Genomic DNA, 27,193 nt, shown 5'->3' on the forward strand with positions numbered 1-27,193 from the left:
TACATGAGTTTTCCAAAAAGATGCACAACCTTGAGGATCTTGCAAAGGATGGAAGATCTTTTGATGTCTTGTACGATTCAAGATTGAAGACAAGCTTCAGAAAATCCCTGAGAAACAAGTGATCATACTTCACTCTTATGATAGACGCATAGGAGCTTTTAAGAGTGTGCTCCATGGAGGAGGCTAAGGGGTGAGATGGTTGCCAAGTGCTCATGGCGTTTGAATAAGATGAAACCGGGAATCTCATTTGATGGGTGACAAGCCGTAATAGAGCAGGTGGGTCATCCCTCACATGGCAATGGAGGTAAATGAATTCCACAAAAAGCTTGTAATCAGTTTGGTCATGGAAAAATTCAACATACCCAAGCTTTCGATCTAATGGCGGTAGAAGAAACAGGGGATCAAAGGGTTCAAGGATAGGGTTCAAGCAAACTGTCGGACCAGAGTCATAATTATGGCTACACAAAGCAAGCATCCGAACAGGGTTAAAAAACAGACCTCGACAAAACAATCTATCAAGCAACTTTGGAGACACTAATGTTCTGCTACCGAGAAAACCTCGTCTTGACCAAGCAGAGATAATTGGTACGTCCATAGAGATGCAAAATAGTTCTTGATTGGGTTCAGGGAAGAGGTGAGGTGGACATAGGAGGCTGGTGAAGGCGAGGTAACCCCAACACTGTAACGGTGGGATCATAATGCGAAGCTTCACTAAGCAGTCTCCCTCAAAGAGATCATCCCTGGGAGATCCGACAAAACCAGTTTTCAAATAACTCTCATACCATTCTAACAATGATAATGGCTTAAGGATCAGAAGCAGTCTTCCAACTAGTGATACAACTGAGCAAAACAAGCATTGATTAGGGAGGGAGAGAGTGGAGTTTAGACCAAACCTGGATTCATACTGAACTCGACACAAAGGGTTTTCAAGCAAATTATAAGAAGTCAATATTCTGCTATCGAGAGAACCTCGTCTTGACCAAGCAGATAACACCGGTACTAAACAATTTGAACTTGATATAAAGCAATTATAGACGGAACGAGGAAGGTTCCAATGTAGGGATGAATCATAGTCTAAACAGAGTAGACTATCTACCAGGATTCCAAAGTAAGATTGGGGAGCAAACCTGGGGCAAATAGATAACAAGGTTGGGACAGAGCAAGCCGGGGTTATGGTGTTCTTCGTCAAGATCTTTAAAGGCACCGACGTCAACACAGAGCTCCCGTCCAACTGCAGCCAAGTAAAACACTTGGAGAGAGGATATAACTCCGAGGATCGGTGAGATGTTAAGGTTGACTGTGGAAAAAGCCAGATCAAGAGATAACCACCAAGATCAGGGCATTTGGGGGGGGGGGTTGAGGGGTGAAATCAGGCAGTTGGGTACTCAGACGAGCAGCCACACTGAGAGAGGAGGAATAATGGAAGGTGGCTGAACCTGATGCGAAACCGGAGTTGAGATCTGGACACTCAAGAGGACTCCGGTGAAAAGAACCAAAGACATGGACGAGATTTGCAGACAGAAGTAGTAAAGGATCGGAGAGATTGAGAGATCCCGACGCCGCCGAGCCGGAGCTCTACCGGCATCGGAGGAAGGTGAATAGAGCGGTGCCTCGATTATTGTGTTTGAGAGAGAGTTAGGGCGAATGCCAACTTTTCAATTAGTTTGTAAAGTTAAGAGACAAGTTTACGTGAAATCTCCATTGATGCACAATTAGAGCTGTATGCGTTGATTTTGCGCATAGAAGAGAAAAAACATAATCTATCAAGAAATAAGCGTAATATATGGTAAATTTAATAGGATCGGAGAGAATTGTCGGTAGTCTAATTGTCTATATAACAGTTTTCATAATTTGCATTACATAATAAATTAAAACGAAAAAAACCTCCTGGTTAAAAAAGAAGAAGAACCAAGTCGCCATGGCCAGTGAGAGAGTCTTGGGTTTGAGTCGCCTTGGCCACCTAGCCGTGATTGTAAATTTGGAATATTTCTAAACGTGTCTCAGAATATATATAATAGAAATCCCTATATAATAATACGGAACTAAATAACCTTGTTTTGTAGACTATATAATTTTAATATGTTAGTTACAAATAGGGTATAGATTAAGTTTTATATAATTTGTATAGTATGGATTTATTGTTTCCAGAAATCTTAAAGAGAATATTCTAAAAAATCATTTGATATCATCTAACTTACCATATTAATTTTCTTTATTAAATTATTCATCAAATAAAATTCTTTGATATCTAACTTAACATATTAATTTGTTAATTATTATTATATTTCACCTCTCATTTTTATATATGAGTCTATTTTGTGAAACAAATAAATTCTCATATTATTTATTATAATTAAAAAATAATTTTATTTCCGGATATACTATAAGTTGAATTTTTAAAAACAAATATAAATGATTCAATCTATAAAATATTCAATTTTTATTAATATTATTCTTTAAAAATAATATCTATTGAATTAAAAAAATTACTGAGTAACGGGTCAAAATTTGAATTTTTAAATTCAATTTCATACTTTTTGTTAAATTTTATAATTTTATATAATATAATAAACTTTAAACAATTTATTTTGAAATATTTTTTAAATATTGAAACTTGATATTAAAGTTAGAAACTATAAACACTCTAAATTGGTTTGTTATAGCAATATCAATAATATGTCACTATAATATGAAAGAATAAAAAAAACCAAGTATATTAAAACAAAAAGTATAACAATATATTAAATTATTCTTAATATAATAACTTGCTTTTTAAAAACCAAATTCACAAAATTATGTCTTATAATGAAATTCAAGTCATGAAGTAGAATATATATTGTTGAAATAACTTCACATACATAAACTAATACAACATTTTAAAATAGAAAATATACAAAATTTTGTATAAAATAAAATTTTACCAGTGTTATAGCACAGATACTTATCTAGAATCATTAACAATATAAAACTTACAAAATAATCACATAAATTATATTTTATAAAAAATTACAATGTATATAAAAAGAATTTCAACCCGTCCTCTGGTCTTAATCTAGTAACAATAATAATAATAACAACCACATATGTATAATAACAATAATAATAGAAATATGTATGTATTCTAATTAGAAAAAATGCACATAAGGTATGTATGAAATAGTAAACAACCACATTTTTTATGTATGTATAAGGTAGTTCAAGCAAGATGATAAGTTTGGGAGTTGATTATGCTTCAAGAGAATAAAGTTTTTTCAACAAGTCGTATAATTTCGGTATCAAAGAGGGTACGTATATTCGGATATATTAGATTACAAGGGTGATACCGGACAACTTATGAGACTTTGCACAATGAATTTCTTTATACTTTTGAATTGTGATAATCGTGAAGGCTCGTACATATATTGATATAATTCGTAATTATTTGGGAGTTGCCTAGTTAATTAGTTTAGAGGATCGACATCAACCACCGAATTTTGTTTATGGATATATAATTTCTTACCACCAACTACGTTGTTAATTAAAATTAGGACCATGCATACCCATAGAGAATCAGAGATTACCAGCTAATTTGAACAATGATGACAATTAAGTGTTCTTTAATAATCAGATCATACCTATAAAATAGATATTCATTTATTTCCTAATAAAGACAAATTATAAATTAAATCTTCACATTTCTTTTCTAAAGAAAAGGCCTATAAACACCCACTAAACACTTACATCTTTCTCCACCAATCTCGAAGAAACTTAAACGCACTACGACTTCTTGAGCCTTTTTAACTCCACAAACAAATGGCACCAAGAACCTCCCTTACACTCTTCCTTTCTCTCAACCTCCTCTTTTTCACTTACACCTCTGCAACATGTTCCAAGTGCCTCCCCACCCCAACTACGCCAACCACCCCAACTACGCCTACCACCCCAAGCTCAGGGACTTGTCCTAGAGATTCCCTACAGCTTGGTGTTTGCGCCAATGTGCTCAAGCTAGTGGACCTAACATTGGGAAACCCACCTGTAAAGCCATGCTGCACTCTCATCCAAGGCTTGGCTGACCTTGAGGCTGCAGTCTGCCTCTGCACTTTGCTCAAGGTTAACATTCTTGGAATCAACCTTAACCTTCCCATCGATCTCAGCGTACTCCTCAATGTTTGCGGTAGAAAAGCTCCAACGAATTTCCAGTGCGCGTAAGTTTAAATACTTATAACGTACCTATAAAATAAATGAATCATACACTTTATGAATAGTGGAATCTATTGTCTTATCTTTTTGTTTTATTTTACGGTCATTTTTTTTTTTATTTTTTTGTATTTTTGTGTAATGTTTAAAATGAACGTACGTAGTTCTCATGAAATAATGGATAACGGGTTTACGTGTGTGTAATCGGAAAGTTTGTACTCCTTTTCTTCACTGTTCCTATGTCTCTTCTTTGTAACCGTGTCTTTCGAATATGATTAATAATTTAATTTTAAAATAACACTTGACATTGCGTTCCAAACGCTTTACTTCAGATCGCCAGCTAATATACCCTAGGCGCTAGGGCTAACCAAATGGTCCGCACACATACATATTCTTGATAATTTTGGTTTTTACATACATATATCCTTGTTATAATTTATAACCCTAAGTTGTATTTAATTAGTAGAACTACTGTAATACAGTCTTATTACTCATTAGCTTCCTTACTCAAACCAGCCCACTTATCATATTAATACTGACCAATACACTCTCAATATCTTCTTCATCAATCTCAAGCATAATCAACACTCCAATATTATTAGGGTTATATGATGGGCATAGTATGTTGGGCCTTTAGCGTGTTATTTACGTCAACGACGGTTTGTGTAAACCATATATACACATGTAAAAATAAGGTTGTCACCTAAATCAATAAGATCAAGTTAAGTTGGGTGTTCAATACCATCACTCTTCAACGTGAGGGGGAGTATTAGGGTTATATGATCAGTATGTTGGGCTTTAGCGTGTTATTTACGTCAATGACAGTTTGTGTAAACCCTAAATAAACATTTATAAATAAGGTTGTCACCTAAATCAATAAGATCAAGTCAGTTCAATACCTAAATTCTACGAATATAGTTTCAAGGCTAAGAAAATGGCTCTTTAGAAACTCTCTTGCCATTTACCTTGCCTTCAACATCCTCTTCTTTTCCCTAACCAAAGCCGCCCCCTCCCGTTGTCCACTATCGTCTTCTTAATTACAAACCAAATAGCCAATCTTAAGCGCTTCCGCCATCTGAGATATGCCCAAAAGATTCTTTGGAAGCACTTAACTTGTTGAATTTGACATTATGTGCTCCTCCACTTACGCCGTGTTGCAGCCTTATTGACTGGTTGACCCAGAAGTTGACGGTGTGGTTGACATTTGGATTGATTAATTTCTTCATCAAAAAGCTATGCATGGTACACTATTTATAGCAACTAGCAACAGGGGTTATAGAATAGTGAAAAAGGTTATAGACTATATTATAGAATAAGCTCCGAACTCTGAACTCCGAAACTTGGTTAATAGAAATTGTTTACAAAAATCAAACGTCAGGCCTCACAATAAGATCGACGGACTAAACCCAAGAGTAAGTTTAGAATAGAATATTAATGTTTTATATGTGAACTATGTATATCTGTAGCGAGTTTATACTATGACTGTTATATTTATACAGATTATTAGGTTTGTTAATATTCATAATCAAAATTAATTTGTAATGAGTAAATTGAATAGTTATATACAAAAAGAGAGTAAATTGATCAATGCCTTTGATAATATTTAAGAAGTCATTTGTTTGTGGAATTGAGATTTTGAACACAAATGACTCTTCTAACTATTTATCTCGACTGCATTTTACTATAACATAAATTTTGTTATAGTTCGGTAGGATCCATTTTAAATTGTGAAAAAAAATTCACACTTAATCAATCAATACTAATTAATAGTGAGTAAATTGAATGTTCATGTCCTTATACATTATAGGGAGTATTCAAACTAATATTTTAAGTGATTCGATACATAATGGATTTCATATGTTATTCAATAAAAAATTTTAAAAACTCTAGTGAAATCCATTATTGTTGAACTAATGATTTATAAATCTATCTAAAATTTATTGTTATAAAATCCAGTTTGTAGATGTGATTTTGATGATTTTAAAGGAATTTTAAAGAATTTCCTTAGTTAAATATACATAAATCAAAATCTCATCGTTTTAGATGATATTTGAAAGGATTTTATAATAAATCATATTAACTTTTCTTAAATTATCAAAATCATATAAAAACTCATAACTTAAAATACTAGTTTGAATACACTCTTGTAGATCTCGTCTCAACCAAAACAAGAATTAGTAAAACGTCCATTTTTGTTTCTTAATTTATCTTTTATTCAACTTTACTTCTAAAAGTGTTGAATGTTTTTCTTTATTTTCAATCTTGGACTGGATTAATTCGCTGATTTTTTATTTTTCTATTATTCATTTTATAATTTTGACCCAGTCTAAAATTATTTTCTTTCTTTTTAAAATTCTGACCCAACGAGAATCGAAAAGGCACCGATATATTTGTATATTTTGAACACAAGTATAGCGACCTTGCTCTTTGGGTTATGATTTGTTAACGAATATTATGAACCATGTTTATTTGGTATATTATTGGTTATGTGAATCATATATATGCACATCCCATAAACATAAAGGTCAACTTTCAAAAAGAAAAATACACAAAAAGCTCAATTTCGTTTTTACATGTTGATTTTTTTTAGCATTGATTTATCATTTATGCCATTATTATGTATGTAACCGTTCAGAGATATGTTATTTTTTATCCTTTTTGTAAGATATTCTACAAAATTTACTACACTTCTTACTTATTTCCTATTAATCGAAAAATTCAGATGGAGAAATCTTAATATTTTTCTTTTGCTAGGAATTTTTTAAGAACTAACTTGGCCTTAATCAACGTAAAATACGATGATCACCACAATATAATACTTGGTTTAAACTATTGAACTATATATATCAACTTCTTTCACTTTTCACTTCTTTTTAGAAATACTATGTAGATAATTAATTAAAGAGGTAATTTATTATTAAAAAAGAATATAATTGTTCAATTTTATAGTAAAGAATGTCAGAATGATTTGGTATGATGATTATCATATTGTTACTAGTCTGAAGGAATAACTAAATTCTCATTCTCTCCTACAGCTAGTACCCGTGAACTATATTTTGGCATGTTCGACCTTATTTTATCGGAATATAATAAAATAAATACCACTTGTACACGAAACTATGTTATTGATTCAGGAAAAGGATAAAAGTAGTATGATCTCGAAAATATATATATCTCATTCAATATTAAATAGTAGAAACATTTAATCCGAAAGAGAAATAACAACGATGATTTTGTCGTTATAACACGGTACCTTAATATAGATTTTATTTGGATCTACTTTTTAAAAAAATTCATATTGGATTGGATAAGATTGGCCGCATAAGTATTCCTAAATTTTAAGTTACTCGAGTTGGGGTTTTAATATTTTCCACACTCTAAAATTTTATGAGCTTTGACCTCATTATTGTGTTAAACCATCTAATAAAATGGGGAAAGTCTGACATTAAAATTATACGATTGAGATATATAATATAAATATATATTTAAAATCCAAACTAGTCTATCTGTCCATCTTGTAACCCCTGTTATACGGGATGATGTGATAAGTAATAAGTCTAACCATTTGAGATTTACTAAACAATTATCACATGAAAATGAAGTCATAGACTTTGTCTTTGTTTGAGATTATGAGTAGACTAATTGATGCTTCAGAAATAATGCTTCAAAAATAAAGAACAATCATTCCGTTTTAGTCTTTAGATGTGCTTAGTTACTTATATTGGCCGTTTTAGACTGACTTTAATTTGCCTCTTTTAAAGAAACTAACGTTTAATGAGTTCAAAATTTCTAGTTATGAAAAAAAAAAACCTAGATACATATACTCACTTGCAATGTACTCCTTTAATGGGTAATATATTTGCTTATTACTTGGTGCTATACTAATAACGATATGAATAATTGTTATTTACTAACGTATATACTAATATAAGTACAGTCTAAAAGGTCACAATCGAGTATAACTGATACGAGTCATTTTATACAAATTAATAATATATTTTGGTTTTTATAATTTAATTTAATTATATCAATTAGTTTTTAGAATTTTTAGCCTTAGTGGCTATTTTTAATTTGTTCTTTGAAACATATATTTGTAATGACATTTGAATATAAATATATACCCTTATAAAGGTTATTTTTATTATGTGCTTCCTAATTAATAAAGGAGATACAAATTTGGCATAGAACCTCTTAAGTAGAAAACAGTAACCTATTAGATGATTTCACCGTGTTCTGGGAATCATTTCTTTTATTTGCTCTGTCTAAAATTATTCGTTCGTCAAATTTGAAAGTAGATTGTCTCTTTCGGTATCCATTATCGTTTTTAGTTGCAATTTTTTTTGTAAACTTTTTTTCTACAGTTTAGGCTACCAATTTTGAAGTTCTTTTCTAATTAATATTTGGCTGACAAAAAAAGAAATAAATAAATCAATAATCGTAATAATAGAAGTGTGTATGTATTCTAATTAGAAAATTGCACATGTTTTGAAATAATAGATAACCACATGTTTTTGAAAGAAACAAAAAGATCTTCCTGTAACAAAAACGGGTACTTGAAGCATGGTGATAAAGTATGGGATTTGATTATGCTACAAACAATAAAGTTTTTTCAATAAGTCACTTAATTTGGGTAGCGTAGAGGGTATGGGTCCGATATATACAAAGGTCATACACAATTTATGAGGCTTTTGACAATTAATTTCTAAAAAAATTAATATATTTGTTTATATTTTGAATAATATCGTGAAGGCCTGTACATATTAATATAATTCGTAAATTTGGGAGTTGTATTGTTAATTAGTTTAGAGGATCGACTTCAACCACCAAGTTTCTTTTATGTATACATAAATTCTTACCACCAACTAAGGCTGTCCAAGCAGCGGCAGATCTAGGTTTCACTAACCTCCACACTGCTTCTGATTCTAAACAAGTAATCGAAATCTTAAATTCCGAGAACCTACTAAAGGAACTCCATGAAATTCGTTAGGATATCCCCACTCTATTTCTTTTTTTTCAGAAAATTTGTTTCTCCTTTATCCCTCGCAACTTCAATAGGGAAGCTGATGGGATTTCTAAGCTGTCTCTTATAAACACTGTACCAAACCCGTTCAATTAAGTTATGAAAGATGTTTTTTTTTTTTTTTCAATGAATGTAAAATTTTATTCAACCAAAAACCCTTTTTACAATAATTGTATCCTTACATCAATATTTTCTGAAAGAAGAAATTAGAGTGTTATAAGCCCCTTGAATCGAACCATATCTGTAAGCCATCTTGAAGTTTATGTGGGTTGAGAAGCTGAACAGAGGATATCTTATTACACATCAAAAGATCAAGGAACTTAATTGATTATTTGATCTGGCCCATCTTGAAGTTTATGGAAGATGCTTTTGAACAAAAAAAAAGGAAAAAGGATATATACATTCTTACCACCAATTAAGTTGTTAACTACGGGGGGTGTATTCAACTTGACATTTTAAGTGATTTGTGTAAAATTTACAAATCCTATGTTATTCAATCATGAATTTTAAAAAGTCCATTAAAATCCACAATTATTGAACTGATGATTTAAAAATCTACTTTAAAATCCACTGTTATTCAAAACAGTTTGTGGATTTTGATTTTAATAAGTTTTAGAGATTCTAGAGGATTTGAGAGGATTTGTTTAGTTAAAAATACAAAAATCCAAATCTCATGGTTTTAGGTGGGATTTAAAAGAATTTTACCATAAATCATATCAACTTCCCTAAAATCTATCAAAATTCCAAATTTCCTAAATCCCATCAAATTCTCCAAAATCATGGTTTCAATACAGCCCCCTACAACTAGAACCATATATACTCTTGGAGATTACCAGCTATTTTGTACAATGATAACAATTAAGTGTTATATAATAATGAAATCATATCTGTTAAAAAATTAGTCAACTAATCCCCTATTAAAGAAAAATTATCAATTATACCTTTAAACTAAATTATGACCGGCGGTATACCGTGGGGCAAATTGTTTTTTTCTTTAATGTATTATTTTAATACTAATTTTACTAATGTACTCTTTTGTTGATTTTAGTGATTTAGTATATAATTCGAGATACTGCAAAACAATTTTTTTAATACAATCTTACTTACATCAGTTTGATTCGACATATTTTATATTGGTGATGTTAAAATAGTAAAATAAGAATTTAACCTGTATTGAAGTATCATATCAATGATATATTTTTTTTAGTATTATCAATTCAATGTAATATCATATAACCCGTCATGTAATATAACTCGTTTGTGTTATTTTGAAAAATTAATATGTTTAAATATTCATAATTTTAAACATTTTTATTAAGTTTTGATATATCAATTATAAATTATAGATTTCTTAAAATTCTATAATTTACTATATACTGTATATTTACAATATATGTATGTTGAACACACATTTTTTATATTAATTGAGTAATATATGTTTGTTTAAAAGAATTCAAATCACAATATATGCATGAAAAATATACATTTTTATCAATTTTATGTATTATATGATGATTCACTACATTTAAATTTTAAAATAAAAATAGATGATAGGAGAATAATTTTTTTTAATATGGAATAAATCTTCTATATATATATTAAATATAGAATATTTTATATATAGATATTTAAAATATTTTAATTGTGTTTGGTTATAAAGATAGTAAAGAGAATTAACTGAACTTGTTTGGATATGAATATAAGCATTAAATAGCATTAAATGTAAAAACTTTCCAAAATCGATTTTTGAGCAAAAATACTAGTATAAAATTCTCTCCTAATGAAAACTCTATAAATACCCACTTAACACTTAGCATTTCCCTCAACCTCCTCTTTTTCACTTACACCACTGCGACCACCCCAAGCACAGGGTCTTGTCCTCGGGATTCCCTACAGCTCGGTGTTTGCGTCAATGTGCTCAAGCTAGTGGACTTAACATTGGGAAACCCACCTGTAAAGCCATGCTGCTCTCTCATCCAAGGCTTGGCTGACCTTGAGGCTGCAGTCTGCCTCTGCACTTTGCTCAAGGTTAACATTCTTGGAATCAACATTAACCTTCCCATCGATCTCAGCGTACTCCTCAATATTTGCGGTAGAAAAGCTCCAACGAACTTCCAGTGCGCCTAAGTTGAATACTTATAAACATACCTATAAAATGAATGAATCATACAGTTTATGAATTCTGAACCTATTATCTTATCTTCTTGTTTTATTTTAAGGTGATTTTTTTTTTTAATTTTAAAATGAACGTAATTTGTTACTGTGCCTTTTTGATGGATAAGGTGTAATCGGCAAGTGTGTAATCCATTGCTTTATTGTTCCTCCATCTCTTCTTTGTTACTGTGCCTTTAAAATTTGATTAATAAATTCACTTCTTACACTGTTCACTTGACATTGTGTTCCAAACGCTTTACTTCAATTTAAACTACCCTAGGGGCTAGGGCTAACCACATGGTCGGTACACACTTATCCTATGAATATTGACCAATATACTCTGAATATCTTCACCCGTCTGTAATATTATTTCAACGCTCTTAGAAACTCTCTCACCATTTTCCTTGCCTTCAACATCCTCGTCGTTTCCCTAACGGAAGCCGCCCCCTCCCGTTGTCCACCATCGTCTTCTTACAAACCACAGCCAACACCAGGCGCTCCTGCCATCGAGACATGCCCAAAAGATGCTTTGAAGCTTGCTTTTTGCGTTAACGCGCAAAACTAGTTGAATGTGAGATTAGGTGCTCCACCGGTCAACCCCTGCTGCATCCTCGTTGAGGGTTTGGCTAAACTAGAGATGGGGTTTGTCTTTGAACAGCGCTTAAAGCTCATTGACGGTTTGGTTGACATTTGGATTGATCAATTCTGCATCAAAAAGCCATGCATGGTTTTACAGTGTTTATTGGAACTAGCAAGTCTAAAACTTGGTATCTTTGATTTAATAAAAGTCAGGCCTCACAATAAGATCGACGGAACCCAAGATTTGGTTAAACCTCAAACGAACTATGAGTAAGTTAATTTCAGAAGATTATATGAGTCGGGTCAACTTTCAGAAAGAAAATTATACAGCAAAAGTTCAACTTCGTTTTCATTTGTTTTATGCAAATTATTGTTCTTGTCTTACTTCGATTCCGAGGTAGTAAGACATCAATCCAATATCTGTCATCTCGAACTCCTTCGTCATCTCATTCTTGAATTTGTCGAACATGCTTGGATTGTTACCCATGAATATCAAGTCATCTACATACAAGCACACAATCAATATATCGCCATTTTGAATTTTGATATAAAGTGCATGCTCATATGGACACTTGATGAAGTCATTCTCATTGAAATACTTGTCGATCCGTGTATTCCAAGCTCTTGGGGCTTGTTTTAACCCATAAAGTGCCTTCTTTAACCTCAAAACTTTGTCTTCTTCTCCTTTAACTATGTAGCCTTGAGGTTGCTCAATGTAAACTTCTTCTTCTTTTATACGCTTGTGTGGGCAAATATATTTTTAAATAATAGTTCAACTAATTTAACAAACCATAAAGTAAATTAATTATAAAACTAAAAAGGATTCCAACAAAAATGTAAATGGAAAAGAATTAACTAAAAGAGAAGATATAATTTAATCTTCAATAATAAGGAACCTAAGTAATTTTTCTAATATAAACATAAAGTAACATAGTTAGGGGAGTTACCCGCGAGCATACACACCCAAATGTTTAAGCCTAACAAACCTGACTTCTAATGTTGTGATTGAGCACCTCTATATTGATAGCTTAGTATCCAAGTCAAACCTTCATAATTATTTATAGAAATTTAAAATTTCTAAATATATCATTTCTCCAAAAAAATATTAACAAAAGATTTTAGTATTTATTTTTCATTTTTTAGTAATTTTAAATGGGATAAGATCATTTTATTTATGAGATTTTCTAATTTTCGTTTAAAAAAAATAATTTATTTTTTCAAACATTTTATTTTGAAAAGTGAAAGAAAAATTATTTTTTAAAATTACTCGTTTTTATTTTCAATATATATACATTTTAACTGTCAAGACGTTTTGTCTTATTTAGAGTATTTGTTCCTCTTTTTGGTGATAGAGTATCCAGCCGGAACAACATGGTTTTTCCGGAAATTTACATTAACCCTATGAGATTGTGTCATATCTTCAAATTAAATGGATATTTGTAGTATATCCTCTAGAGATTTTCAGTTCATTCTATTCAAATCAAACCGTCATAATTATCTAAAAAAATTTAACAATTTAGAAATGATAAATTTTCTTGAAACAAATATTTACAATAGATTTTAGTATTTATTTTCTATTTTTAAAAAAATCTAAATAGGATATGAATATTTGATTTTCCTTTTTTTGTAATTTTCGTTTTTAAAAAAAAAAATTTTAAAATGAAACAAATGGTCTGTAGAAATTTAACATTTTTAAAAACATGGATTTTCTCAAAGAAATATTTGCAATATATTCTAGTATTTATTTTCTATTACTTTTAAAATTTAAATGAGATATAAAATTTAGATCTCTGATTTTTTTTATCAAACAAAATGGGAAATTTCCAATTTATTATATATTATTTATCCATCTAAAGCAATTTCAAATAAACAACAATTGTAAATTGTTAAAAAAAAACTATTCCTAATCTTCCTTAATCTCTTTCTTTCTTGAAAAATCTCTGAGATATGAAGTCCCAAATCCAATTAATATATATATTTTTTTTCCCAACCGAGCATAAAATTAAAACAGTACTCCAAGGTTGGTTGCCCAAATGGGAGGGAAGAAGTTTACAAAAGTAGTTTCGGAATCTAAAGAACGCGATGAGAGGGCTAGACAATCTGCCCTCACATTTGTCGAACGCGGAATCCTCCTTAGGGTGACGCCGGGGATGGAAGCTCTAAGTAAATCGAAGTCGTCCAACAGGTTGGAGAATGCGGGCCAATCATCCGGAGATTGCACCATCACCACTAGCTCTGCACAATCAGTCGCGAAGAAAGAACAATCCACGCCAACTGTCAACATAGACCCCATGGCTCAGATCAAGGCGTGTAACTCCGAATGTAGAGGTGAGGGTGTTCGTCAATAGCATCGTGCTCCCATTAGTAACACTTTGTCCTCTCTATTGCAAAAGCACCAACCCAAGCCCACAAAGGAGTCAGACCCCTTCCAGGATCCTGACATCGCGGAGAAGATTCCAGATTTTCCATAGATGTCGAATAATCCATAGCTCTGCCTGTGAATGACCTCGCCTCCTCCCATAAAATCCTATCATTAGCCGCCTGATTTATAATATGTATTGGAGCCGCCTCCATAGCCTGAAAAACCTTTTTATTCCTATCCTTCCAAATTGACTATACAATCCAAGGTAGCTGAAAACTAATATCCGAGACACTCGATTAAGATGTCACCCGCCAGAATAAGAAGTCTAAATTTAATAAACTGATCAATAAGGAAAACCATCGAATGTTAACGAAACCGGAGATAAATCCCAGATCCTACGAGACCGAGAACACTCAAAGAGAGCATGGTTTATCTTCTCAGCCGCCATCCCACACCGTGTGCAAAGAGTGTCGCACCGAACACCCCGATGAGCTAGCCGTTCCAACACCGGAAGAGAGCCGGATGCTATTTGCCAAAAGAAATGTTGAACCTTGGAGGGAATGTCAAGTTTCCAAGCTTGACGGCCATACACATCGGTCCGGACTCACCTACCTTAACTAAATCACGGGCTAGCCGATAATCCGATTTGACCGTATATTTCCCGGATTTAGTGTAATGCCAAATCAGTCGATCCGGTTTATAGGATTTACTGATTGGCATAGCCTGAATAATCTGAATATCCTCTGGATCCATGAACTCCTCAAGGATGGGCAGATGCCATTCCATAGTGTGCGGGTTGATCAAATGATTAAGCATTAAGTTAGGATGGAGCAGTCTCCCTCGACCGTTAGCTGGTCTTGGTTGACTATCCGGTATCCAAGGATCTTTCCATCCTGAAATATCACAACCAGATCCTAATGCCCATCTTGCTCCTTTTTCCATGAAGCCTTTCGTTGAAAAAATACTCCTCCAAGCAAATGAGGGAAAGTATGGCTTTTTGGCCATTAGAGGATGTTATTTCTAAAATATTGACCTCACATCACATGGGCCATTAGAGATGTTGGATAATGAATTAACCGCCAATACTGCTTAGCCAGCATCACGTCATTGAATTGCTCCAAATCTCGAAAACCCAAACCGCCTTCGCATTTATCATCACACATTTTATCCCAAGCAACCCAGTGCAAACCACGAGCTTTGTCGTTAGACCGCCACCAAAATCTTGAAATAACACTTGTTAATTTAGACGTCAATTCCTGTGGCAATTTAAAGCAGGATATAACATGAGTTGGGAGAGCCAACGCAACTGACTTGATCATGATTTCCTTGCCGCCTTTCGATAAATATTTCGCCGACCAACCATTCACACGATCATCTAACTGATCATTAACATAACTAAAAACCTTAGTTCGCGAACCTTGAAGGCTTTCAGGAATACCCAAATAAGAGCCCATACCGCCTTCTTTTGAAATACCAATGACAGACTTTAATTGGGTTCTTAAGTCCTCTGGAACGTTTTTACCAAACATGATAGATGACTTCTCCAAGTTAACCTCCTGTCCGGACGCTTTTCCATAATTTCCTATGATTTTCATGACCGTATTACATTATGTCGCTTCTGCTTTACAAAAGAACAAACTATCATCTTTTTGCGAGATGGTGGGGCAATCCCGAGCTAGCGTAATACCAGTAAGTTTATCCTCTCGTTCAGCCTTTTTGATATTAGCTATCAACACCTCTGTGCAAAGGATAAATAAATACGGTGAGAGAGGATCACCCTGGCGTAAACCTCTCTGAGGTATAATAAAACCACGGGATGACCATTAAGAAGGACCTGATACGAAACTGAGGTGACACACCACATAATCCAGGAAATCCACTTCCGATCAAACCCCAACCAAACCATAACTGCTTCCAAAAAATTTCATTCAACCCGATCATACGCCTTACTCATATCCGTCTTAAAAGCCAGAAAATCCGTTTTACATCGATCATTAGTATTTCTTCCTTCTTCTTTCTATCAATTTAAGAGGAAGAACAAATATTAGTCACAAATATTTATGAAGAAATATTAGTCACAAATATTCATTTAAATATTAGTCATAAAAAATATTTAAATCTATTTGTAAATAGAAAGAAATCAAAGTTTTTAGAAAATTACCATAACTTTTTATGAACAGAATCCACCATAGTTTTTCTGCAACTATAATCATTAAAAAAAATATTAGCAACAATATTATTTAAAAAAAATTAAAGATTTGGGTTAGCAAAAATTAATACATGAATTTCATTATATTCATTTTTGTAGATCCCCAATTATGATTAATGATCATCCATGAATTCAACTGAAACAAAAAAAAATTATGTAATAGGTTACATATAAATAGAATTATAATTTGAATCTATTTGTAACCAGAAAAAAAAATCCAAGTTTTAAGAAAATTACCATAATTTTTTTGTCTATAATTACCATAATTTTTTGTGAATAGAATCCAACATAATTTTTCTGCAACTATAATCATTACAAAAAAATATTAGCAACAGTATTGTGTTCGCGATTTGGGGTTTCTCGAAATTTCTCTCACTCGATCAAGATGTCTTCATCCTCAGATTCTTCATGTGCGTAATCGAAAACCTAATGTTTTAATTTTCCTTTTCGTTGTGTATTTTGATAGGAAGATTATTTACTGTGAATCCGTTAATTGTTGAAGGAGTGAGCGACAGATTTACTGTGATTGGAAGAGGAATCCCACGAAAATGTAGATGCGGTCGATTCTCTGTAATGAAGACTCCAAACACAATGAAAAATCCTGGGAGACTCTTTCATTGTTGTCCCATTGGATCCGTCGACGAGGTAATCTATAGGCTAGGTGGTCATATAAAAGTTATTCTCATGTGAGAACCTTCTCATTTGTGTATTTTTGTACCAGAATCAGTCTCATTTGTTTAAGTGGACCGACATAAGCATGGTTGAGGAGGTGGAAGAGGTTGAAGGTGTGATTGAGAAGATAGAAAGAGAAGTAGGTAGCTTAGCAAAGGGATTAGATGAGATTGAAAATTTCAAAAACATCACAGAAAGATGTGAGAAAGAGATTGTAGAGCTCAAAGCAAAGGTGAGCTCGTGTGAGAAAGAGATGCAAGAGCTAAGGTGCTTCAAGAATATGATTGTGTGTGGTGGTTTGGTTATTGCTTTTGTCTACTATGTAATGTTTGTGTGATGTGATCTTTGTGTTATGTGAACTTGATATGGCTGTTAACGATCTTAATATTACAAAAAACGTACCAAATAAAGGAAATAAGTTTTGATTACACAAAACAAGCAAATATTCGAAACTTCCCTGAGATAACTATAAAACAAAACGAAACTCATGGGACCAAAACAAAAAAACAACCAACAATCTTCCATTCAGTTCTTTCCTCCATTCATAAACTGCCTAATCATAGTCCTCTTCTCAGAAAAATTGTTGTAAGACTCAGAAAAATTGTTAGAAACATCCTCACAACTTGATTTGCAACCGAAGAAGGCTCGACTACAGTTCCGCGGATTTTTTTGCATGACAGCCTCATACACACCCTCATCAAACTTCTTCAATTCATCAATGGCTCTATTATACTCCGCTTGGTTAAAACTCTTCGCAACTGCCCAAAACAACTTCTTAGGCAAATCTTTGCCTGGATAAACTCTTCTCAGATTACCATAGATATGACGTGCACACATCCGTTGTTCCACCTTTGGTACAGAAATAAGTGTCTATCATAGCAAGCCCTTTTGTCTATCAGAAATAAGTGTAAACCCATCACCATCTTCAAGCTTCAAATCAGTCTTCAGCAACTTAATGAACCACAACCAAGCTTCATAATTCTCTGTTTGCACAACTGCCCAAGCAACCGGGTAGAACTGATTGTTGGCATCTCTTCCTACAGCTGCCAATAGTTGTCCTTTCACACCATTTTTTAAGAAGCATCCATCGATGCCAATTATTGGCCGACAATATGCAAGCCAAGTTTTCCGAAGGGCTTCAAAGCAAACATAAAACCTATCAAACTTGACTACACCATCATCATCAGTCATTGTCCCAACATCCATTGTTGAACCTGGATTTGATCTACAAAACAGAAAATCAAACACATATTCAAGTTGAGACACTTACAAACATAATGTTTGCAAAAAAAAAAAAAAAAAAGCTTTACTCACTCTAGAAGATGCTCCATGTAATCATGTATTCGAGCAAATTGCTCATCATATTCATCTTGAATCATCTTCAGTGCTTTTGCTCTAGCTGTTCGACACTGATCATAAGTAGCAACAATTTTGTAACGCTCCTCAATTGCCTTTTGCATCGCCTTTGCCTTGAATGTCGGATCCTTCCTAATGTCATTCAAGAACAACTGAGCAAGGACCCCACTCTTTATCACTTTGCTAAACCCGTCGTTTGTACATGCATGCACATCATTGCATGAAATTTCCAATTTTTTCTTCATAGGAGAAGTAGATTTTGAATTTGCATCTCCCTCCAATGGAACACCTTACTTCACTTCTCTCTGATCCCCATCTTGTGAACTTTATATTCTCTCCATGTTTCAGAGCGTAATCAACCACAGCTTCTTTAAACTCTGCTATACTATCAAACACTTGCTCTAATCTGATTTCTCCACTACCTTTTTTGCACCTCATATATCTTCTTTCAACTTCATCGCAATCTGAGTTGGGAGGAGTGTCCTCGTCATTATCATGTTATTTTTCATCAACAAAACCTGCTAAATTCTCCTCCACTCGATCTTCCATGTCAACAAAAATCCTACCAGCATCTCTATCACCATGAGAACCATCACCTTCGAATACCCTATTCAAAACCATTACCATGAGAACCATCACTTTCGAAACCCTCACCCTCTTCAGAACCATTACCAACAACTCTATCAGCACCCGAACCATCTCCAAGGAGCTCATAATTCTCTTTCTCTATAAAAATTTCTATCCCCTTAACCCACACGGCAGTTGTACACATTTTCTGAAAATTCTCACCTTCATTCATTAACTTCAGCCCTGAAAAATCCTCAAAGGGATACTTATACCAGATTTTTTGCCCATACAGAGGATCATTCAATGCTGCCATCACATTAGTCACAACTGTTTCTGGTCTGCTTTCAAGGCTTAGAACCGATCCTCCAACATATGAAGTTTTATTCCCATCAACAACTCCAAACTGTCCACCATTATAGCATTGGAATAGTACATCCTCATCGGAGCTGAGAAAGATTACAAAAAAACTATTAGAGGGTTCACCATTTTCGTTCAAACATATTATCGAACACTTGGTGTTCATAAAATTTTTGAAGAGCTAAGTTAACTAAAAACTAAAGAACACACACCGTATATCATCCAAACTATACAAATAAACACAAAATTCATCATCTTTTCTAAATAAACACTCTTAATTATCTCAATTGAGAAAAACCCTTAATTTCGAAAACCCTAAACATTGAATCGAAACCGTTGCAAATTACCTCATTTTCGGATGCAAATCCAGTTAACTGCACTATCTCTCACTCCCCAGGACCGATAATCGTTGCTAATTGAATCAATTGACTTATGGTTGAAACTAAAAGAAGAACCCCAAATCGCGATTTTGAAGAAAGAAACCGAGTCGGGAAAACAAGAAAAAAGGAAGAAGAAGATAGAAACGACGTCGTTTTGACGAAAAGAATCACTCTTTCGTCTCACCAAAACGGCGTCCTTTCTTACGTGGCTTCCACGTAAGCAGCCGCTAACGGTTTCTTAACACCGTTACGGCATGTGTATGTTTATACACAGTTTTTCAAGTTGATGCAGCGAATTTGAATGTGGTACGTTTCTGCAACCTAAATAGACGAAAAAACTTGTCCGAAATTTTTTAAAGGACAATTTTCATTAAGGACAAGGGAGGTCAATTTTTGTGAGTTTGACTGTGAGCTCTTTCGACTATTCTTTTTAATATATTAGATATTCTTTCAAGGGTAAGAAAGATGGCTCTTAATTAGAAAATCTCTCACTATTTTCCTTGCCTTGAACATCGTCTTCTTTGCTTAAACCGAAGCCGCCCACTCCGGTTGTCCACCATGGTTTACAAACCGAAGCAAACCCCCAACCGATTCTGCGATAGGGACATACATGCCCAAAAGATGCTTTGAAACTCAATGTTTGTGTTAAGGCGCTTAACCTTGTGAATGTGACATTAGGTGCTCCTCCGGTTAAGCCGTACATGTTGTCGCCTTGCTGTTGGTTTGGTTGATCTTGAAGCTGCAATTAGCTTTGCATTAACATTAACCTTCTAATCAACCTTACCCTTTCCTTACCTTGCTTCTCAACGTTTGCAGCAGAAAGGCTCCGCGTGACTTCCAATGCCCTTTAATCCTGAATTTATGGATGACAGGAAATCTGCTCGAACTTTAAAATTTTAACTAGAAAAATAGATAAATTTGTAAAATATACACTTTATAAAATATACTTGTAAAAAAATACACTTTTCTCTATTTTTCTAATACAACTCTCTATTATATAGACATTTTAGTAAATGACCCATTTAATCTTTTGTGCAAACATAAATATTTCATAAAAAAATATTTGTACAATCATATTTTTTTTTTCTTTTTTTACTCTTTAACCTTTTAACTTGATTTTGTTATTAATTTATATAAAATAATTATAAAAATCCCCCAAAATATCACAATTTAAGTTTTTCCTAAAATACTTCATTTTAATTATTTTTCCAAAAAAGTACATAAGTTTTATTTTCCAAAAATATCACAACACAAAAATTTGTTTTTAAGGATGTAAAATTTATTTTGTTAGGTTTGGGTTTACAATTTTAAATTTAAAATATAGCCTTTAAGGGTAGGGTTTAGTGTATAGGATTTAATGGTTTGTTTCTAATATTAATCTACACTTTGATATTAATCTTAAAAATACCACATATTAAGTTATTTTTTCCAAAAACCACAAAAACTTTTCCAAAAATAACACAAACACAAAAATATAATTATTTTTCCAAAAAATCATATAAGTTTTATTTTCTAAAAATACCACAAACAAAAAAATTGTTTTTAAGAATGTAGAATTTATTTTGTTAGATTTGGGTTGACAATTTTAAATTTAGGGTATAGTCTTTAGGGGTAGGTTTTAGTGTTTAGGATTTAGGTACACCAAAATAACATTATTTTGACATTTAATATATAAAATTGTTTTTTTTTATGTTTGAATTCTTTATTTTACATTTAGAATATAGTTTTGAAAGGCTATGTTTCAATATTTAGAATGTATGATTTAATTTTGAAAATTTTAGATGGTAAATCAAACCCAAATGGTACACAAAACCCAGATGGTACACCAAACCTAGATGATACACCAGATTGAGATGGTACACCAGATTCAGATGATACACTAGACTCATATGGTACTTTAGACCCATATGGTACTTTAGACCCATATGGGACACCGATGACAAACCGTCCCGTGACCCCAATAGCCCACCGCTAGCTTGCCCCCGTAGACCCAAAGCTGGCCCTGTAGGGCATCGATCCTAACCCCTCACTGTGGATATCCAAATCCACCAGTAGGTTATTGGTGCACCAAGTTATTGACGTGCATATCAATTGGTGACAACTTGTCCTGTGGGAAGGTTGTTAAAGGGTGGGAACCAGGGTTCGAGGAACGCCTGGCGCACCAATAACCTACTAGTGGATTTGGATGAGTAGTTCCATTCCACGGTGAGAGGTTAGGATCGATGCCCTGCAGGGCCAGCTTGGGGTCCGTTGGAGCGGCTAGCGGTGGGCTAGTGGGGTCGGCTGGACGGGTTGTCACAACACCGGACGTAAATGGTATACTAGACTCAGATGGTTCATCAGACCCAAATGGTACATCAGACACATATTTTACACCAAACCTTGATTGTACACTAAAAACAGATCATACACCGAACTCATACGGTACACCGAACTCGTACGGTACACCAAACCAGATGATACACCAAATCCAGATTATATACCAAATCTTGATTGTACACTAAATCTAGATTGTATACACCAGATTTAGATGGTACACTAGACCGATATGCTACTTTAGACCTAGATGGTACATTGGACGAAAATGGTATACTAGACTCAGATGGTTCATCAGACCCAGATGGTACATCAGACACATATTGTACATCAAACCTAGATTGTACACTAAAAACAGATGATACACCGAACTCATATGGTACACCAAAGCAGATGATACACCAAATCCTGATTGTACACTAAACCTAGATTGTATACAACAGATTGAGATGGTACACCACATTCAGATGGTACACTAGACCCATAGGCTACTTCAGACACAGATGGTACACCAAACGTAAATGATATACTAGACTCAGATGGTTCATCAGACCTAGATGGTACATCAGACATATATTGTACACCAAACCTAGATTGTACACTAAAAAAAGATGATACATCGAACTCATATGATACATCAAACCAGATGATACACCAAATCCATATTATATACCAAATCCTGATTGTGCACTAAACCTAGATTGTATAATTAACCCAATGGTACACCAAACCTAAATAGTAAACCAAAATAACATTATTTTAAAGAGGTTTTGTAACAACCTGTCCCATGGATCCCACTAGGCCCCCCGCTAGCCGCCCCAACGGACCGTCCGTAGACCCTGCTAGCCCAGATCAATTGGTGACAGCTTGTCCTGTGGGAAGGTTGTTAAAGGGTGGAGACCAGGGTTCGAGGAACGTCTGGCGCACCAATAACCTACTGGTAGATTTGGATATCCACAGTGATGGGTTAGGATCGATGCCCTGCAGGGCCAGCTTGGGGTCCGTTGGGACGGCTAGCGGGGGGCTAGTAGGGTCCACGGACAGTCCGTTGGGGCAGCTAGCAGGGGGCTAGTGGGGTCTGCGGGACGGGTTGTCATAGGTTTAAATATATATGTCTAGAAAAAAATCGTAACAAATATATTTGTACTTTTGTGTTAACATTTTTGTTTGATTGCAATATTTGATTCATGATTTATTGTAAATAAAGTTTTAAACTCTAATCATAGTTTTCATATTTACTTAATAACCTTACTTAATACTTTTAAAATTTTTATCTATGATATTTTATATGAATTATATATTGTTTTATTTGGTTAAAGTATTAAAATTTTATTTAGTGTTAAACTTTTTTTTTAAAATTAGTTGGTTGTAGTAAATATAGATGAGTTATTAAAATTTTGATTGATTTGTTTTATAGTGTACCTTTAAACACTGCTTTTTAGGGCTTATAAGTTTAAATTTTTAATCTCTAACATAAGCCCGGAAAAGCCCAAAAAGCCCTGTAGCCTTGTTAGGACGGGGCTCGGGCTCAAACATATACGAGATTTACGAGTTTTGGACCAGGTCAGCCCGATTGACACCCAAAACGTCTTCTACCGTATTTGTTGTAGTGAATGTAATTCAATAACAATACTCTATTGTTCATTTGGTAACATGGAAAACACTAAGCATGTTTGTCCAAAAGCAAAAAAAAAACCGGAAAACATTAAGCATCAGAATTTATTTGGTATACTATATTGGTTATGTCATATGTGAATCAAATCTTTGCACACATCCCATATATATCGGGTCTAATTTTAAAAAGAAAAATATACAGCAAGTTCAACTTCGTTTTTACTTGATTATTATTTTTGATAATTGATTTTGTGCCATTACTATCTATCTGTTTACAGAAATATATTCTTTTTTTTTTTCAACGAAACAATAAATTAGAAATAATTTTTTTTTCCTTTTGTAAGAAATACATAATATCTACTACACCTTATACTAGCCTGTCGAAGATATTCTCGATCTCTCTAAGAGTCTATCTCTCTAAAAAAGCTACTCATTGAAAAATAGCTTTTATGTTATGAAGGTACTTTGAAGAGATATGTTTGAAGAATAATGTGGCTTGTATTATTATGTTATGAAGGTACTTTGAAGAGATATGTTTGAAGAATAATGTGGCTTGTATTATTATGTTATGAAGGTACTTTGAAGAGATATGTTTGAAGAATAATGTGGCTTGTATTATTATGTTATGAAGATCTCCTATTTATACAAAATTATGTACTAAACCCTAGAAAAATATAATTACATAGAAGGTAAATACAAGATTTAGTAATATCTAGAGAATAGGAAAATATCCTCAATATCTCCCCCTCAAGTTGGAGCATGATAGTTGTGAATGCCCAACTTGGGAAGAAAATCACTAAACCAATGTTTTTAAAATCGGACCGGTAGGTGAAACGGAAGTCTTTCGGGTCACTGGGTCAACCGGTCGGACCGGTAGAACCACGGGTCAGATAGTTTATTGGTTTGTTTACATTTTATAAATATAACATTTACTTTTCTATAAATATATGAACAAAACTTACATAATGAAGTACTAAGCAACTAAAATTAAACTTTTAAATGATTTGATAAAATAACTAAGTGATTTTTCTATAGATAACAACATTTAGGGGGTGTATTGAAACAATGATTTTGGAAGATTGTATGGGATTTAGGAAATTTGAAATTTTGATAGATTTTGGAGAAGTTGATATGATTTAATTATGGTAAAATTCTTTCAAATCCCACCTAAAATTATGAGATTTGGATTTATGTATTTTTAACTAAACAAATCCTCTCAAATCCTCCAGAATCCCTAAAACTTATTAAAATCCAAATCCACAAACTGTTTCGAATAACAGTGGATTTTAAAGTAGATGTTTAAATCATCAGTTCAATAACAATGGATTTAATGAGACTTTTTAAAATCCATGATTGAATAACATAGGATTTGTAACTTTTACACAAATCACTTAAAATGTCAAGTTGAATACACCCCCCTTAATTTTAATTGTTTTGAGTTTGAAGTGTGATAAAAATAAAATATTTTAATTTGATACTGACCTATTGGTCCGACCCGCCGGTTCAACCACCGGTTCACGAATTTTTAGAGAGTTTTTCCGGTTTTTTGCGGGTTTTTAGTTTCCGGTTTTTAGAGGCAACCCAAACCGGAATGTCTATCGGGTCAGGGTTGGACCGATCCGACCGGCCGGTCCGGTCTGGGTTTAAAAACATTGCATCAAACTCTTTGCGACCCAATGCCTTAGTAAGGATGTCTGCAAGTTGAAATGTCGTAGAAACATGCTCCGTTCGAACCACACCCAGAGCCGGCCCAAGCCACAAGCTGGTGAAGCATGTGCTTGCGGCCCGGTTCTAATTATTACTTTTTCGGATCTGTGTTATGTCAAAAATCTCTATAGTTCTACTGGTTAAATGCTGGGTGAATGAGTTATAGGTGGTGGGTTCGTTACTCAATCTTGCAAAAAGACTTAAAACATTTTTTTTGGGTATATATTAGGTCTTTTTTTGTTTTGGGTGTGTGGTCTTGTAATTGTTAGCGACAGCTCTGACCACACCTTTAACAATCTGATCACGAACGAAATAACACTCACGTTCAATATGTTTAATCCATTCATGAAAAAACTGGGTTTAAGCTGACATGAATAGCAGCTTGGCTATCACATTTTATCGTCATAGGTTCAGAATGATCAACACCCAAATCAAAAAGAAGTGTCTTGAGCCACATCAATTCCTTAGTGACGGCACCCATGGCCCGATACTCCACTTCAACAGAAGATATAGCAACAACATTCTGTTTCTTAGCCCACCAAGAAATGGGAGAAGAACTAAGTTGAACAATCCAACCGAATAGTGAACGACGAGTCATCGGACAGCGGGACCAATCAAGATGATAGATATATAATTCATGGGGAAAATTTTGAAAGTATCTCTTTTCTAGTGTCACTTTTTTAAAATGTCTTCTCTTAATAAAATTTATAGAAAATGCCAGTAAAAATATAATATTTATCGAATTATATTTGTAATCTTATGCACAAATTACTTTTATAAGTGCACCCAAAAAATGTATTACTCAAAAATTCTCCAATTTTTATGGCACTCTTATAATTGAAGTCTAAAATGATAATATTGATTATATTTTTAATAGTCGTGAAGGCACTCTTATAATTGAAGTCTAAAATGATAATATTAATTTTTATGGCACTCTTATAATTGAAGTACATATGTAGATATAATTTGTAACTCTGGGAGATGTCTTCAACAACCACATTTTTGTTATTGATAAATAATTTCTTACCATAAAATAATAAGATCCAGATACTCTTAGAGATTTTTTTTTTTTTGTTTTTTTTTTTGTTTTTTTTTTTGTTTTTTTTTGTTGTCACAATACTTGATTTCATTCATTTGTAAATCCAAGTACATAGAAAAAAATTCAAAGATCCAAAGTTTGAAAGCATAACATAGAAAAGCATTCACCAATGCCAAACAAATAAGAGAAACAAGATCGACAAGGAATCCAAGAGAGCTTTGAAGCAATTGCTGAGAAGCGGATTGCCACCTGTGAGATCGAGGGTTGTCGAAAGATCTTCCACGAGTAGTTCAGTGGAAGACAAGATGGTCATTGTCAAGCAAGGACAAAATGACGTTGATAAGGTGTTCATGATGAACGGATGATGGTTGAAGTAGCAAGCTAGACATGTCGAGGGGGAATTGATGGTTAAGAAAACTCTAGGACCATACTCACACCTTCCACAATTTGAATTCCGGATTAACAAGCCATGGTACTTCATTAACTTGGGCGCCCTAGGAGAAAACATTGAAGCTAGCAAAAGGGTTCTCAAGGACAATGTGTAATGGCGTAACAAAAGAGGTGGATACTCTCTCACAAAAGGGCCTTGACCATGGAGATTAAGTATTCCACACAAGTTTTGTAGTCGGCTTAACACAGGCATGGGTAGATCAGACCTTAGCTTCAAAGCTGGTGGCAGTTGTTG

The 27,193-nt window shown here is 33.6% G+C and overlaps 1 protein-coding gene and 3 pseudogenes across 1 annotated transcript; 2 read left to right on the forward strand and 2 right to left on the reverse strand.

Annotated features, from left to right (window-relative positions):
• Positions 1–3,711: 3,711 nt before the first annotated feature.
• On the forward strand, positions 3,712–4,474 carry LOC104707551 (putative lipid-binding protein AIR1 pseudogene; annotated as a pseudogene).
• A 1,180-nt stretch (positions 4,475–5,654) lies between these two features.
• Positions 5,655–11,464, forward strand: LOC147940321 (putative lipid-binding protein AIR1 pseudogene; annotated as a pseudogene).
• Positions 11,465–14,634: 3,170 nt separating this feature from the next.
• LOC147940322 (uncharacterized) lies at positions 14,635–15,296 on the reverse strand. The gene is made up of 2 exons (XM_087461262.1): positions 14,900–15,296; positions 14,635–14,816 (listed from the first exon to the last, which is right to left on the reverse strand). Exons 1-2 carry the CDS (start codon positions 15,294–15,296, stop codon positions 14,635–14,637), a joined length of 579 nt encoding a protein of 192 aa, XP_087317388.1.
• Positions 15,297–17,709: 2,413 nt separating this feature from the next.
• LOC147940323 (uncharacterized) lies at positions 17,710–22,721 on the reverse strand (annotated as a pseudogene).
• Between the last annotated feature and the right edge of the window lie 4,472 nt (positions 22,722–27,193).

Source organism: Camelina sativa, chromosome 8 (genome assembly GCF_030686135.1).
Source record: "Camelina sativa cultivar CO46 ecotype springtype chromosome 8, ASM3068613v1".
Taxonomy (NCBI): domain Eukaryota; kingdom Viridiplantae; phylum Streptophyta; class Magnoliopsida; order Brassicales; family Brassicaceae; genus Camelina; species Camelina sativa.

Coding starts and splice junctions, on each gene's coding strand:
- LOC147940322 (XM_087461262.1), bottom strand. CDS start 15,296: ATGGCCAAAAAGCCATACTTTCCCTCATTTGCTTGGAGGAGTATTTTT. Junction 14,817..14,899: donor CCGTGATTTAGTTAAGGTAG/GTGAGTCCGGAC, acceptor TTTGGCAAATAG/CATCCGGCTCTCTTCCGGTG.